We start from the raw sequence: 17,107 nt of genomic DNA, 5'->3' as shown, positions 1-17,107 counted from the left end.
AAATAGAATAAATATAATAAATAGTAATGAGTATGATGGTAGAACCAAGCATAATCTGGATAAGTATATGAGAAGAACTGTACAGTGCAAGTAATGCATATATAGCATATATACAGTATGCACACCCACCCCACACATACCCACCCTCAACATGCTACTGAATAAAAGCATGAGTTTTTTGACCAATCGCAGCGTTGTGTTCCCGAAAATGTATTCCCGCTGAAATGATCATTGGGTGGGGACTAGTAAACACAGCCGCACCGCGTGACGTAGTTATCTTACACGCAACACTTCCGCCACTTCCGCTGATAGTCTTTTCAGCGTAGGTCTTGGCCAGGGTGACTAGTACGGGAGCCAATAGTTCTATAGCGCCTCCCAGAAGGGAGAAGGGAAAAGAGTCTGTGGTTTGGATGAGAGGCGTCTTTCAGGATGCCTCTCGCCCTACGCAGACATCTCTGGCGCTGTAGGTCCTCAGTGGAGGGGAGTTGTGTGCCGATGATGTATTGGGCAGTCTTGACTACCCGTTCCAGGATCTTCCGGTCGGAAACTGTGCAGTTGTTATACCACACTGAGATGCAGGTGGTTAGTATGCTCTCAATGGTGCAGCGGTAAAAGTTCACTAGAATCCGTGGAGACAGGTGAGCCTTCCTCAGTCTCCTCAGGAAAGGAGATCAAACATACATACTCCTCTCAGATCATAATGACTCTTTTGGAACAAGCTCTGGATGTTTGTTAATAATTTGTTTTGTGCTTTATACATTATTTGGACTGTTTTAATGTCAACCAGATCTTTGACTTTTAGTGCTTTAAATTATTCATTATTCGTATCAGTTCATTTTCATATGTCTCTACTTTCCTCTTTTTAAGGAATTCTTTATGTAGTTTGTTTTTCTTCTTACATGCTTTATGTATTCCCTCAGATGAGATGATCGTGTAAAACTCTTGCTTGTGACAATGCTTAGAGTGGAAAGGTCTTATCTCTAGTGTGGATACGCTGGTGTGTTTCCAGGTCAGATGACTTACTAAATCTCTTGTCACAATGCTCACGGTGGAAAGGTTTTATCTCCAGTGTGAACAAGCCGGTGTGTTTGCAGGTTACCTGACGAACTGAAACTCTTGTTACACAGTTCACAGTGGAAGGGTTTTTCTCTAGTGTGAACACTCTGGTGTCTTTTAAGGTCAGATGACCAACTAAAATGCTTGTCACAGTGCTTACAGTGGAAAGGTTTTTCTCCAGTGTGGACACGCTGGTGTGTCTTCAGGGAACCTGACTGCTTGTAACTCTTGTCACAATGTTCACACTGGAAAGGTTTTTCTCCAGTGTGGACACGCTGGTGTGTCTTCAGGGAACCTGACTGCTTGTAACTCTTGTCACAATGTTCACACTGGAAAGGTTTTTCTCCAGTGTGGACATGCTGATGTCTTTTAAGGTCAGATGACTGACTAAAACTCTTCTCACAATGTTCACAGTGGAAAGGTTTTTCTCCAGTGTGGACACGCTGGTGTGTTTTCAGACTAGATGAATGTCTAAAACTATTGTCACAATGTTTACACTGGAAAGGTTTTTCTCCAGTGTGGACACGCTGGTGTGTTTTCAGACTAGATGAATGTGTAAAACTATTGTCACAATGTATACAGTGGAAAGGTTTTTCCCCAGTGTGGATACGCTGGTGTGTCTTCAGATTAAATGAATGTGTAAAACTCTTCTCACAATGTTCACACTGGAAAGGTTTTTCTCCAGTGTGGACACGCTGGTGTGTTTTCAGACTAGATGAATGTGTAAAACTATTGTCACAATGTTTACACTGGAAAGGTTTTTCTCCAGTGTGGACACGCTGGTGTGTTTTCAGACTAGATAAATGTGTAAAACTATTGTCACAATGTATACACTGGAAAGGTTTTTCCCCAGTGTGGATACGCTTGTGTGTCTTCAGGTTAAATGAATGTGTAAAACTCTTCTCACAATGTTCACAGTGGAAAGGTTTTTCTCCAGTGTGAACACGCTGGTGTATTTTAAGGTCAGATGACTTAATAAAACTCTTGTCACAATGATTACAGTTGAAAGGTTTTTCTCTAGTGTGAACACACTGGTGTGTCGTCAGGTCAGATGACCAACTAAAGCTCTTGTCACAGTGCTTACAGTGGAAAGGTTTTTCTCCAGTGTGAACACGCTGGTGTCTTTTCAGAGAAGCTGACCTAGTGAAACTCTTCTTACAATGTTTACAGTGGAAAGGTTTCTCTCTAGTGTCGATACGCAGGCGTCTCCTCAAGGGACCTGACTCACTGAAACTCTTGCCACGTCGTTGGTCATCACCGTCCTCACTGGTCTCCTCCCAATCATCACTGTCTTCAGTGACATCAGTGTCAGATTCAAGTTCAACTTCAACTTCAGAACAGTGGGAAGAGATGTCTTCTTCTTTATCAACATTTCCTTCTTCACCTTTCACTGCATGTAATGTCAACATTGACCCATCAGGCTGCTCTGGTCTTTGAAGTAGCTCCTCCTGTTCCTCTTTAAGCTCCTCCTGTTCTTTAAGCTCCTCCTGTTCTTCTTTAAGCACCTCCTGTTCCTCTTTAAGCTCCTCCTGCTCCTCTTTAAGGTCCTCCTGTTCCTCTTTAAGCTCCTCCCGTTCCTCTTTAAGCTCATCCTGTTCCTCTTTAAGCTCCTCCCGTTCTTCTTTAAGCTCCTCCTGTTCATCTTTAAGCTCCTCCTGTTCTTCTTTAAGCTCCTCCTGTTCCTCTTTAAGCTCATCCTGTTCTTCTTTAATGTGTGGAGTCTCTGGTTCCTCCTGGAGCAGACTGGGGCTCCTCTCCTGTTTAATAGAATCCTCCTCTTTACACACAACCATGTGCAGGATGTCTAGGAGCAGAAACATTACATAATAGTTAATCTAGCTAGATTCCTAATATAAACAAAACATCAATTTAATAAAAGAGCACATTTTTGGAAAAGTAACACTTGCGTCGCGCTATATACACTTTAAGCAATTCATCTGGTTCGTCCAATGTGATGTCCATGTCAAATTAATAGACAGAACAGTAATTCCTACACACTTCCAAGTGCTTACTATCTTTTTAAAGATATTTGTGGGGCTTTTTCTTCCTTTATTGATAGATACAAAGTAAATTGACAGGAAACGGGGGGAGAGATGGTCAGCAAGACCCACAGCAAAGTTCGTAGGGATCGGGACTCGAACCCGCAACACACTGTCAGCCAAGGTGCCTGGACCGCTAAGCCAGCCTAGGTCCCAAGTGCTTAATATGTTGTTTCAATTGCAGCTCATTTAAGCCTTCTTTCTGTGTGAACGAAAAAACCTTTTTGTCTTCACAGCTCCCTGCCTGCTCACTCACTTTTATTATTTGCAAATTAATTACAGGTCTGTTTTATCAAATATAGAGGGTTTAAGTGAGACTGAATTTGCAGCTCATCAAAACTAATGCATCCTAGTGTACGATTTCACGATACATTTAAATCTCTTCCACACAATTATTGTTTATCACGATAATAATGATTATCGTTCCCATCCCTAAAATAAGAGATTTGACAAGTCATAGAAAAGTTTTTGACTTCTAGTTGGAGGAATTTCAAATAAGGCCACAGTTGACCTGTAACATGCTGTTTTTTGGAAGAATGCTGAGGTTTCATTGTTGCATAAATGTGAACCCATTCGGTATAAATATTGAGGCATGAAATGTTGTCTATAAATAAGTCTGTGGATCTGTCTGTCTGTGTGTCCGGGGCTAACATCACAATTTGCTGTACCGATCAGCACCATAATTCCTAGTGCACGCTGCCAGTATGCCATGGAAGTATGTTTCATATCTGATAGAATGTGCAGTTTTTCACCCCGATTATCAAAGTGCAGACTGTATTCTGTCAAGTGCTGTGTCATGCACTACAATCTGAAATAGTTTGAGATATGATTGTTGGAATGTCTTAACCACTAAAACCCTCTAAGTATAGTGCACTAACCATCTATACTTGATCTGTAGTTTAGTCCGCTCCTTTTCCCCTCTACGTCAAATCTCTTTACCATAAATAGCTGATCTACTGTATATATGCCTGTAATATATATATTTTGTGATCATTAGAATGTCTTGTACATTTATTATTGTGAAAGATATCCCCCAAATGTAAATCTTGAATGTATTATTATTATTTTAATAATTATTATAAATGTGCAACATAATTTCCTCTGCAAAGTACTAGTAGTACAAAGTAGTAGTAAGGTTGAAAACTATTTTTTGCAAGTAGAAATATATCCGGGCCTTGAAGGGTTAGCTAAGTACAGTACGCTAACTATAAATCTATACTGGCTCTGTACTTAGTCCGCTCCTTTTTTCTAAATCTACGTCAAATCTCTTTACAAGCTAGAGATCTTGTAGATCAGTTAATTTCAACAAATGTTCCCCCCAGAATAACAATGCTAGGGTTCATGTGGTAAAACCTCAAACCTGAAGGAAAAGTCCATAGAAGATCTGTGTTATTATTGTAACAGCTCTACAACTGAACAGAGAACATGAAATAAAGTCCATAGTATATCTGTGTTATTATTGTAACAGCTACAACTGAACAGAGAATAACATGAAATAAAGTCCATAGAAGATCTGTGTTATTATTGTAACAGCTCTACAACTGAACAGAGAATAACATGAAATAAAGTCCATAGATCTGTGTTATTATTGTAACAGCTCTACAACTGAACAGAGAACATGAAATAAAGTCCATAGAAGATCTGTGTTATTATTGTAACAGCTATACAACTGAACAGAGAATAACATGAAATAAAGTCCATAGAAGATCTGTGTTATTATTGTAACAGCTCTACAACTGAACAGAGAATAACATAAAGAAAGGGAGAGCACATGAAACGTACCGAGGTGTGGCTGGTCTTCAGGTTCCTGTTTAATAGAGACAGCCCTAGCTGAGTCTGGAGAGTTCATCTTCACCTGGGAGTGATGCATCATGGGTATTGTAGTTCTTATGAGTCTGGAGAGTTCATCTTCACCTGCAGTCTGGACTCACTGCTCTGAAATTAAGGAATGGAATGAGGGCTTTAAGCCTAATATGTCTTAGTGCAGGGGTGTCCAAACGTTTTTTCAAAGGGGGCCATATTAGAAAACATGTAAACATATATGGAGATCTAAGGGTGGCAGCAGGGGGCAGTGTCTTGACTGTACAGGGTTTGATGAGGGCCCTCAGGCCTGTTGAGAAGTCTAGTTTTCGCTGGCTGCCAGGCGCGGCTGCACACATAACTTCGGGGCAGGCCCGTTTAGAGTTTGAATGGACAGGTATAAGTCAAAACGGAGACATCGAAGAGGAAGGAGTGATGTCATGAGACCTGGGCACAATATATGGGGGCTTTCCCATGTATGGGGATTTTGAGTCACAAAAATGTATGGGGATTTTGAGTGACAAATAACGCAAGATTGCATAGTTAACATATAGGCTTAATATCAGGGATCTCCATATATGAGCTTAATTGCAACAGAGGGTCACATTTACTATGATATGATCCCCGATTTACTATCATCCCTGATTATGTCATAGTGATGTCATGAGACATGAGCACAATATATGGGGGCTTTCCCCATGTATGCGGATTTTACTATCATCCCTGATGATGTCATAGTGATGTCACGAGAGATTGTGAGTGACGTGACAGGACAAAAAAACGTAAGGTTTCATTAGTTAACTGCTATCTTTGGTCGCAATTATTGCTGCTGCTGCTAGTAACTACTGGTTGTTTATGATCACATTTAGAACAAGCAGATATAAGAGAAACACGATTCATGTTCCATCTCAGCTCTGTTTGGAACCTCTATATCTACGCTGCTACGCTTTAGCTCCGAGATCAGGTTCAGAGGAAAGCTATCCCTGCACTGGTAGAAATGGAGTCTAGCTGGGTCAAGCCCGTCGGGGGGGGGGGGGGGGGACAAGTAGTCCCCCACCTTTCACAGTATTTCTTTCAAAAAGTAAAGGTATCAGAACCAAGAAAGAGTTGATAAACTTAACATAACATTTTAACATAGGCATCAAACAACCGCTTAAAAACAGGCTTAAATGAAACAATTGTCCAGTCAACCCCATTTAGCATGTAGGCCTACAGTACCGCTTCCGTAAGATTGCATTGGGAAAACCGGGGACGAAATCGTACTGGCTGACAAACAACTGCTTTGTAAGTGGTTGTTTGATGCCTATGTTAAAATGTTAGGTGCCTATATTAACTTATCAACTGTTTCTTGGTTCTGATACCTTTACTTTACATTTACAAATAAATACTTTGAAAGGGGTTTAATCCACTACTTGTCGACGAGCTCGACCAAGCTAGACTCCATTTCTACCAGTGCAGGGATAGATTTCCTCTGAACCTCATCTCGGAGCTAAAGCGTAGCAGTAGATATTAGCTCTGGTCCATAGCTCTAATGCCTTCATTAGGCATTAGAGCTATGGACCAGAGCCACGTAGATATAGAGGTTCCAAACGGAGCTATAGTTCCATCTTAAAGATGAGTCAATAAAGACAAAGGGATGAAACACAACGTGAATCAGTTCGTCTTACCTGCTGTGTTTCAGTGGTTGAGCTGCTAACAAACGTTCTCCTGCTGCTTAACGACCACACTGTTTTGAAACCACGCGTTTTACTTTTCTTTGTTTGTTAAAGTGTCAACAGTCAGTCAACACACCGCCATGTTGTTTTCACAACTGCATTGTGGGTAACTGTGTTCGTCTCCTGACCAGTTTGTGTCTAGACGCCAGTTGGCGTATTGCTGCCCCCTACTGCTGGTATCGGGTACTGTCCATTGTTTCTATACAGTAAGAGTAGTGTACTATGTGACCTTCCAGAGCTGTAGAGAAGAGAACATCCATCTAGGAGTGCAACGGTTAATCCAACTAATACATTTACATGGACAATAATTGATAACCATTAAAGTTAATAAATTAACCCAGGGGTGGGCAACTTTGATGATGGAGAGGGCCACTATATTTCCACGCTCACTCCAGAGGGCCATGTTGCATATTACGGTCGTAGCAAAAATAGCCGATCTGCAAGCTCAAAACGTGTCGTACCGCGACGTGTTTTGAGGTTGTAGATCGGTAGATCTAGTTTGCTATGTTTTAATTGAAATCCTTATCGGAATCCTGAAAAATAACCTTTTTATTTCATTTCAAATGAATTTAGTTATAGTTATGTTAACTTTATGAACTAAATCCAAACCCTACATTGCCTCCAATGCGTTGGTCAGTGTGAGCTTGCCACCGTTGGTGTGTGAATGTGGGAAGTGAGGACGCTGGCGTCGACTGTTCGCCGCTTCACCTCCCAATGTATGAATGAATGAACCATTGTAAAGCGCTTTGAGCACTTGGAAAAGCGCTATAAAAATGCAATTCATTAGTGACATCATCATTAGGCAGATTTTTTTTAACAAGAATTTAAAAAAAAAATAGATTTTAATTATGAGAACGATGGCTTCCGCATTTTCACATTGCAACTTTTCAGGAATAGAAAGCTTGCCGTTTCTATTAGCTTGGATTCCCCATCGATGATGTCACTGGTGGACAGGATTCTGAACTGCCCACAGCCGTCCTATATGAGACACAGACTGAGTAGGAACAAAATGTGGCATTTTATCCTGAACATTAGAGGACTAGGGATGTCCCGATACACTTTTTTCAATTCCGATCCGATCCCGATACCTATATTTCTGTGTTAGCCGATACCGATACCGATACCAGTGTCGTGATCTCATGTTGTGTTTATAGCTATCTAGCTATATATCTCGTGTTTATAGCAGACTCCTCACTAAAATATGCACTTGCTGTTTGGGCAACTCCAAAGCAAACATCCAACATTTTATTTACCTGCCATAGTGTCAACCCCTTACCCCTGTGTCGGATCGGTGGTTAGACTGGCATATTCACAGATACCGATATGATCCGATATGACAAATAAGGGCCGATCCGATACCGATACAGTGTTGGGACATCTCTAGTGAGGGAGTACCACAGACGAAAAACAGTCTAAGTCCAAATTTCATTCTGACCCCTCCACGAAAAGGCCTCGTTGTCCTGAACCCTTATCTATCATTTATACATTATGAATCAATAGTGTGGACTTAGACTGTTATTCGTCTGTGGCATTCATTATTATATGAAGGTATGGTGTCCCATTGGGTGTGTTCAGTTCATTATATGAAGGTATGGTGTCCCATTGGGTGTGTTCAGTTCATTATATGAAGGTATGGTGTCCCATTGGGTGTGTTCAGTTCATTATATGAAGGTATGGTGTCCCATTGGGTGTGTTCAGTTCATTATATGAAGGTATGGTGTCCCATTGGGTGTGTTCAGTTCATTATATGAAGGTATGGTGTCCCATTGGGTGTGTTCAGTTCATTATATGAAGGTATGGTGTCCCATTGGGTGTGTTCAGTTCATTATATGAAGGTATGGTGTCCCATTGGGTGTGTTCAGTTCAGTATATGAAGGTATGGTGTCCCATTGGGTGTGTTCAGTTCATTATATGAAGGTATGGTGTCCCATTGGGTGTGTTCAGTTCATTATAATGGTATGGTGTCCCATTGGGTGTGTTCAGTTCATTATATGAAGGTATGGTGTCCCATTGGGTGTGTTCAGTTCATTATATGAAGGTATGGTGTCCCATTGGGTGTGTTCAGTTCATTATATGAAGGTATGGTGTCCCATTGGGTGTGTTCAGTTCATTATATGAAGGTATGGTGTCCCATTGGGTGTGTTCAGTTCAGTTCAGTTTTATTTTCGGAATGGTGGACATACAGTTCATACATAACACATCATTTCCATTTTTTTTCTCTCTCTTTCTACTTCTTTTGAGTGTCCGTTGCTTATGTCCTGTAATGGAATGGAACACATACAGTATTGATTGACTGATTGATGTAGGCTATTTATATCATTTATCATTTAGAGATGTACACATATACACCTCTCTCTCTCTCTGTCTCTCTCTAACAAAATTCCTGCTACTGAAATCAATGGGAGATTACGCGTATCTCGGCTTCAATATAGCAATCTTCTTTACCAAGACTCTGTTTTGACGCTTTTTTCCCTTTTTCTCTCATGTAGGCTCCATTATATCTGGTGCAGTGCTTGTGGTTCATGAAAGTACAAAATAAGTGTATGTTGTCATCATTTATCAATCATCTAACTATTGTAGGCATTTGTAGCCTATAAGAACATAAGCTGCAGCTACAACATAAAAATACACTGTATTTCGGACTTTCGGTAACTTCTGTCCATCAATCTGCGTCAACGTCTCCAGTGTGAACACGCTGGTGTCTTTTCAGATTAGATGAATGTGTAAAACTCTTGTCACAATGTTTACAGTTGAAAGGTTTTTCTCCAGTGTGGACACGCTGGTGTCTATTCAGATCAAATGACTGATTAAAACTCTTGTCACAATATTTACAGTGGAAAGGTTTTTCTCCAGTGTGAACACGCTGGTGTCTTTTCAGTTTACTTGAAAAACTGAAACTCTTGTCACAATGTTCACACTGGAAACATTTTTCTCCATTGTGGATACGCTGGTGTGTTTTCAGATAATTTGAACGTGTAAAACTCTTGTCACAATCTTTACACTGGAAAGGTTTTTGTCCAGTATGGACACGCTGGTGTGTTTGCAGACTAGATGAATGTGTAAAACTATTGTCACAATGTTTACACTGGAAAGGTTTTTCTCCAGTGTGGATACGCTGGTGTGTTTTCAGATAATTTGAACGTGTAAAACTCTTGTCACAATGTTTACACTGGAAAGGTTTTTGTCCAGTATGGACACGCTGGTGTGTTTGCAGACTAGATGAATGTGTAAAACTATTGTCACAATGTTTACACTGGAAAGGTTTTTCTCCAGTGTGGACACGCTGGTGTGTTTTCAGATCAAATGACTGATTAAAACTCTTGTCACAATATTTACAGTGGAAAGGTTTTTCTCCAGTGTGAACACGCTGGTGTCTTTTCAGTTTACTTGAAAAACTGAAACTCTTGTCACAATGTTCACACTGGAAACGTTTTTCTCCATTGTGGATACGCTGGTGTGTTTTCAGATAATTTGAACGTGTAAAACTCTTGTCACAATCTTTACACTGGAAAGGTTTTTGTCCAGTATGGACACGCTGGTGTGTTTGCAGACTAGATGAATGTGTAAAACTATTGTCACAATGTTTACACTGGAAAGGTTTTTCTCCAGTGTGGACACACTGGTGTGTTTTCAGACTAGATGAATGTGTAAAACTATTGTCACAATGTTTACAGTGGAAAGGTTTCTCTCTAGTGTTGATACGCTGGCGTGTCCTCAAGGGACCTGACTCACTGAAACTCTTGTCACGTCGTTGGACATCACCGTCCTCACTGGTCTCCTCCCAATCATCACTGTCTTCAGTGACGTCAGTGTCAGATTCAACTTCAACTTCAACTTCAACTTCAGAGCAGTGGGAAGAGATGTCTTCTTCTTTATCAACATTTCCTTCTTCACCTTTCACTGCATGTAGTGTCAACATTGACCCATCAGGCTGCTCTGGTCTTTGAAGTAGATCTTCCTGTTCCTCTTTAAGCTCCTCCTGTTCTTCTTTAAGCTCCTCCTGTTCATCATTAAGCTCCTCCTGTTCTTCTTTAAGCTCCTCCTGTTCCTCTTTAAGCTCCTGCTGTTCCTCTTTAAGCTCCTCCCATTCCTCTTTAAGCTCCTCCTGTTCCTCTGTAAGCTCATCCTGTTCCTCTTTAATGTGTGGAGTCTCTGGTTCCTCCTGGAGCAGACTGGGGCTCCTCTCCTGTTTAATAGAATCCTCCTCTTTACACACAACCATGTGCAGGATGTCTAGGAGCAGAAACATTACATAATAGTTAATCTAGCTAGATTCCTAATATAAACAAAACATCAACCTAATAAAAGAGCACATTTTTGGAAAAGTAACACTTGCGTCGCGCTATATACACTTTAAGCAATTCATCTGGTTCGTCCAATGTGATCGTGATGTCCATGTCAAATTAATAGACAGAACAGTAATTCCTACACACTTCCAAGTGCTTACTATCTTTTTAAAGATATATTTGTGGGGCTTTTTCTTCCTTTATTGATAGATACAAAGTAAATTGACAGGAAACAGGGGGAGAGATGGTCAGCAAGACCCACAGCAAAGTTCGTAGGGATCGGGACTCGGACCCGCAACACACTGTCAGCCAAGGTGCCTGGACCTTCTTTCTGTGTGAAAAAAACCTTTTTGTCTTCACAGCTCCCTGCCTGCTCACTCACTTTTATTATTTGCAAATTAATTACAGGTCTGTTTTATCAAATATAGAGGGTTTAAGTGAGACTGAATTTGCAGCTCATCAAAACTAATGCATCCTAGTGTACGATTTCACGATACATTTAAATCTCTTCCACACAATTATTGTTTATCACGATAATAATGATTATCGTTCCCATCCCTAAAATAAGAGATTTGACAAGTCATAGAAAAGTTTTTGACTTCTAGTTGGAGGAATTTAAAATAAGGCCACAGTTGACCTGTAACATGCTGTTTTTTGGAAGAATGCTGAGGTTTCATTGTTGCATAAATGTGAACCCATTCGGTATAAATATTGAGGTATGAAATGTTGTCTATAAATAAGTCTGTGGATCTGTCTGTCTGTGTGTCCGGGGCTAACATCATAATTTGCTGTACCGATCAGCACCATAATTCCTAGTGCACGCTGCCAGTATGCCATGGAAGTATGTTTCATATCTGATAGAATGTGCAGTTTTTCACCCCGATTATCAAAGTGCAGACTGTATTCTGTCAAGTGCTGTGTCATGCACTACAATCTGAAATAGTTTGAGATATGATTGTTGGAATGTCTTAACCACTAAAACCCTCTAAGTATAGTACACTAACCATCTATACTTGATCTGTAGTTTAGTCCGCTCCTTTTTCCCCTCTACGTCAAATCTCTTTACCATAAATAGCTGATCTACTATATATATGCCTGTAATATATATATTTTGTGATCATTATAATGTCTTGTACATTTATTATTGTGAAAGATATCCCCCAAATGTAAATCTTGAATGTATTATTATTATTTTAATAATTATTATAAATGTGCAACATAATTTCCTCTGCAAAGTACTAGTAGTACAAAGTAGTAGTAAGGTTGAAATCTATTTTTTGCATGTAGAAATATATCCGGGCCTTGAAGGGTTAGCTAAGTACAGTACGCTAACTATAAATCTATACTGGCTCTGTACTTAGTCCACTCCTTTTTTCTAAATCTACGTCAAATCTCTTTACAAGCTAGAGATCTTGTAGATCAGTTAATTTCAACAAATGTTCCCCCCAGAATAACAATGCTAGGGTTCATATGGTAAAACCTCAAACCTGAAGGAAAAGTCCATAGAAGATCTGTGTTATTATTGTAACAGCCCTACAACTGAACAGAGAACATGAAATAAAGTCCATAGTATATCTGTGTTATTATTGTAACAGCTACAACTGAACAGAGAATAACATGAAATAAAGTCCATAGAAGATCTGTGTTATTATTGTAACAGCTCTACAACTGAACAGAGAATAACATGAAATAAAGTCCATAGAAGATCTGTGTTATTATTGTAACAGCTCTACAACTGAACAGAGAACATGAAATAAAGTCCATAGAAGATCTGTGTTATTATTGTAACAGCTCTACAACTGAACAGAGAATAACATGAAATAAAGTTGTAACAGCTCTACAACTGAACAGAGAATAACATAAAGAAAGGGAGAGCACATGAAACGTACCGAGGTGTGGCTGGTCTTCAGGTTCCTGTTTAATAGAGACAGCCCTGGCTGAGTCTGGAGAGTTCATCTTCACCTGGGAGTGATGCATCATGGGTATTGTAGTTCTTATGAGTCTGGAGAGTTCATCTTCACCTGCAGTCTGGACTCACTGCTCTGAAATGAAGGAATGGAATGAGGGCTTTAAGCCTAATATGTCTTAGTGCAGGGGTGTCCAAACGTTTTTCAAAGGGGGCCATATTAGAAAACATGTAAACATATATGGAGATCTAAGGGTGGCAGCAGGGGGCAGTGTCTTGAATGTACAGGGTTTGATGAGGGCCCTCAGGCCCATTTTCAGGCCTGTTGAGAAGTCTAGTTTTCGCCGGCTGCCAGGCGCGGCTGCACACATAACTTCGGGGCAGGCCCGTCTAGAGTTTGAATGGACAGGTATAAGTCAAAACGGAGACATAGAAGAGGAAGGAGTGATGTCATGAGAACTGGGCACAATATATGGGGGCTTTCCCATGTATGGGGATTTTGAGTCACAAAAATATATGGGGATTTTGAGTGACAAATAACGCAAGATTTCATAGTTAACATATAGGCTTAATATCAGGGATCTCCATATATGAGCTTAATTGCAACAGAGGGTCACATTTACTATGATATGATCCCCGATTTACTATCATCCCTGATTATGTCATAGTGATGTCATGAGACATGAGCACAATATATGGGGGCTTTCCCCCTGTATGCGGATTTTACTATCATCCCTGATGATGTCATAGTGATGTCACGAGAGATTGTGAGTGACGTGACAGGACAAAAAAACGTAAGGTTTCATTAGTTAACTGCTATCTTTGGTCGCAATTATTGCTGCTGCTGCTAGTAACTACTGGTTGTTCATGATCACATTTAGAACAAGCAGATATAAGAGAAACACGATTCATGTTCCATCTCAGCTCTGTTTGGAACCTCTATATCTACGCTGCTACGCTTTAGCTCCGAGATGAGGTTCAGAGGAAAGCTATCCCTGCACTGGTAGAAATGGAGTCTAGCTGGGTCAAGCCCGTCGGGGGGGGGGGGGGGGGGGGGACAAGTAGTCCCCCACCTTTCACAGTATTTATTTCAAAAAGTAAAGGTATCAGAACCAAGAAACAGTTGATAAACTTAACATAATATTTTAACATAGGCATCAAACAACCGCTTAAAAACAGGCTTAAATGAAACAATAGTCCAGTCAACCCCATTTAGCATGTACAGTACCACTTCCGTAAGATTGCATTGGGAAAACCGGGGACGAAATCGTACTGGCTGACAAACAACTGCTTTGTAAGCGGTTGTTTGATGCCTATGTTAAAATGTTAGGTGCCTATATTAACTTATCAACTGTTTCTTGGTTCTGATACCTTTACTTTTTGAAATAAATACTTTGAAAGGGGTTTAATCCACTACTTGTCGACGAGCTCGACCAAGCTAGACTCCATTTCTACCAGTGCAGGGATAGCTTTCCTCTGAACCTCATCTCGGAGCTAAAGCGTAGCAGTAGATATTAGCTCTGGTCCATAGCTCTAATGCCTTCATTAGGCATTAGAGCTATGGACCAGAAAGCCACGTAGATATAGAGGTTCCAAACGGAGCTATAGTTCCATCTTAAAGATGAGTCAATAAAGACAAAGGGATGAAACACAAAGTGAATCAGTTCATCTTACCTGCTGTGTTTCAGTGGTTGAGCTGCTAACAAACGTCCTCCTGCTGCTTAACGACCACACTGTTTTGAAACCACGCGTTTTACTTTTCTTTGATTGTTAAAGTGTCAACAGTCAGTCAACACACCGCCATGTTGTTTTCACAACTGCATTGTGGGTAACTGTGTTCGTCTCCTGACCAGTTTGTGTCTAGACGCCAGTTGGCGTATTGCTGCCCCCTACTGCTGGTATCGGGTACTGTCCATTGTTTCTATACAGTGAGTAGTGTACTATGTGACCTTCCAGAGCTGTAGAGAAGAGAACATCCATCTAGGTGTGCAACGGTTAATCCAACTAATACATTTACATGGATAATAATTGATAACCATTACATTTAATAAATTAACCCAGGGGTGGGCAACTTTGATGATGGAGAGGGCCACTATATTTCCACACTCACTCCAGAGGGCCATGTTGCATATTACGGTCGTAGCAAAAATAGCCGATCTGCAAGCTCAAAACGTGTCGTACCGCGATGTGGTTTGAGGTTGTAGATCGGTAGATCTAGTAGTTTGCTATATTTTAATTGAAATCCTTATCGGAATCCTGAAAAATAACCTTTTTATTTCATTTCAAATTAATTTAGTTATAGTTATGTTAACTTTATGAACTAAATCCAAACACATTGGACATACAAAAGCAGGTCATGTTTGGAATTGTAACAGCTAAAATCAATAATATATCAGTATTCTGATATTAACCTGAGGGCATGTGAAGGCATGTGGCCCCTGGGCCGCCAGTTGCCCATGTATGAATTAACCCATTATTGAATCAATCCCTATTTTGGAAAAGTCAGTATAGGCTAAATCTTCCTAAATAATGAAAAATCCCCAAAATATTGAAAATAGCAGATCTACAAGCTTGAACGTGTCAGAGTGTGATGCGTTTTGAGCTGGTAGATCAGCTATTTTCTTACAAAACTTGTTGTTTTGCAACTTAGTATAACTGGGCTGATACATTTTAATATAAATACTAAAATAGAAATTTTAGAAATGAAAACTCCTCAAATATCTGATTAATCATGAAGTAATCTATAGGTGAAGGTCTTAGATGGATAGTTGCAGATCATCCATCACAGTAATCTATAGGTGAAGGTCTTAGATGGATAGTTGCAGCCATAGATATATATAAACTCTAGATGGCTCAAGGCGGAGTTTCTGACGTCGTTCACCCGGCAGCCATCTTACTTCGGGTCTACAGTACAGTATGTTCAATGGCAGCTCAAACAGAAACAGTCATAACTCACTCAAATCTTGACGGATTTACAAACGGGTTGGTGTATTACAAACGTTGTCAACGTGGCTATGATTCAGGACGCTTATCGGCTTAATTTTCTTTAATTATATGAACGTCGTATAAAAGCATATAAGTATGCGGACGTCTCTGACGTTTATAACAAACCAAACCGTTTGAAAATCGGTTGAAAATTGAGCAAGTTATGGTCATTTAAGAGTACATGCCTCATAGACACAATGTTATGTGGCCCGAGGTAAGATGGCCGCCACGTAACGACGTCGCTCTCCATTGGCCAACAGCGCGGGTGAGCTATCTAGAGTTTATATATATCTATGGTTGCAGCTACATCCATCACAGTAATCTATAGGTGAAGGTCTTAGATGGATAGTTGCAGCTTCATCCATCACAGTAATATATAGGTGAAGGTCTTATATGGATAGTTGCAGCTTCATCCATCACAGTAATCTATAGGTGAAGGTCTTATATGGATAGTTGCAGCTACATCCATCACAGTAATCTATAGGTGAAGGTTTTAGATGGATAGTTGCAGCTACATCCATCACAGTAATCTATAGGTGAAGGTCTTAGATGGATAGTTGCAGCTACATCCATCACAGTAATCTATAGGTGAAGGTCTTAGATGGATAGTTGCAGCTACATCCATCACAGTAATCTATAGGTGAAGGTTTTAGATGGATAGTTGCAGATCATCCATCACAGCTTCCATCAGGGCACATTGATGCTGCACGTCTGATCACGTCTCATAGAAATACAGGATACAACATACAGTAGAGCAATATATCATGTTACAGGATGCAACATATACCTTGTAATTAAAGGACAACTTCACCACTTTTCAACTTCTCTTCATATAGGCTAATTGGTCCTCACTAATGTTCATGATAAAATACCACCATTATTTTCTACTCAGTCTGTGTCTCATGGAGGGCTGTGGGCAGTTCAGAAATCAGTCTGTGTCTCATGGAGGGCTGTGGGCAGTTCAGAAACCAGTCTGTGTCTCATGGAGGGCTGTGGGGAGTTCAGAAACCAGTCTGTGTCTCATAGGAGGGCTGTGGGCAGTTCAGAAAGCCGTCCACTAGTGACATCATCATTAGGCAGATTTTTTTTAACAAGAATTTTTAGATTTTATTTTTAGATTTTAATTATCATGAGAACGATGGCTTCCATTTTCACATTGCAACTTTTCAGGAATAGAAAGCTTTCCGTTTCTATTAGCTTGGATTCCCCATCGATGATGTCACTGGAATGGAATGGAATGCATACAGTATTGATTGATTGAAGTAGGCTATTTATTAACAGTTTGCAGAATGGGTACATTTAAAATGAAAGCACAACTCA

The 17,107-nt window shown here is 40.2% G+C and overlaps 2 protein-coding genes across 2 annotated transcripts; both read right to left on the bottom strand.

Moving 5' to 3' along the window:
- Positions 1–1,002: 1,002 nt before the first annotated feature.
- LOC306929801 (uncharacterized protein) lies at positions 1,003–6,692 on the bottom strand. Its single transcript, XM_079510485.1, has 3 exons — positions 6,563–6,692; positions 4,878–5,030; positions 1,003–2,860 (listed from the first exon to the last, which is right to left on the bottom strand). The coding sequence occupies exons 2-3, from the start codon at positions 4,966–4,968 to the stop codon at positions 1,044–1,046; spliced, it is 1,908 nt and encodes a 635-aa protein (XP_079366611.1). The 5' UTR covers positions 4,969–5,030; positions 6,563–6,692; the 3' UTR covers positions 1,003–1,043.
- Positions 6,693–8,748: 2,056 nt separating this feature from the next.
- Positions 8,749–14,588, bottom strand: LOC306929497 (uncharacterized protein). Its single transcript, XM_079510045.1, has 3 exons — positions 14,477–14,588; positions 12,786–12,938; positions 8,749–10,843 (listed from the first exon to the last, which is right to left on the bottom strand). Exons 2-3 carry the CDS (start codon positions 12,874–12,876, stop codon positions 9,273–9,275), a joined length of 1,662 nt encoding a protein of 553 aa, XP_079366171.1. The 5' UTR covers positions 12,877–12,938; positions 14,477–14,588; the 3' UTR covers positions 8,749–9,272.
- Between the last annotated feature and the right edge of the window lie 2,519 nt (positions 14,589–17,107).

The sequence above is a fragment of the Electrona antarctica genome (assembly GCF_951216825.1).
Source record: "Electrona antarctica genome assembly, chromosome: 9".
Lineage (NCBI taxonomy): Eukaryota > Metazoa > Chordata > Actinopteri > Myctophiformes > Myctophidae > Electrona > Electrona antarctica.
The sequence above is the reverse complement of the archived record's forward strand: the minus strand, read 5'-3'. Positions and strand labels throughout refer to the sequence as shown.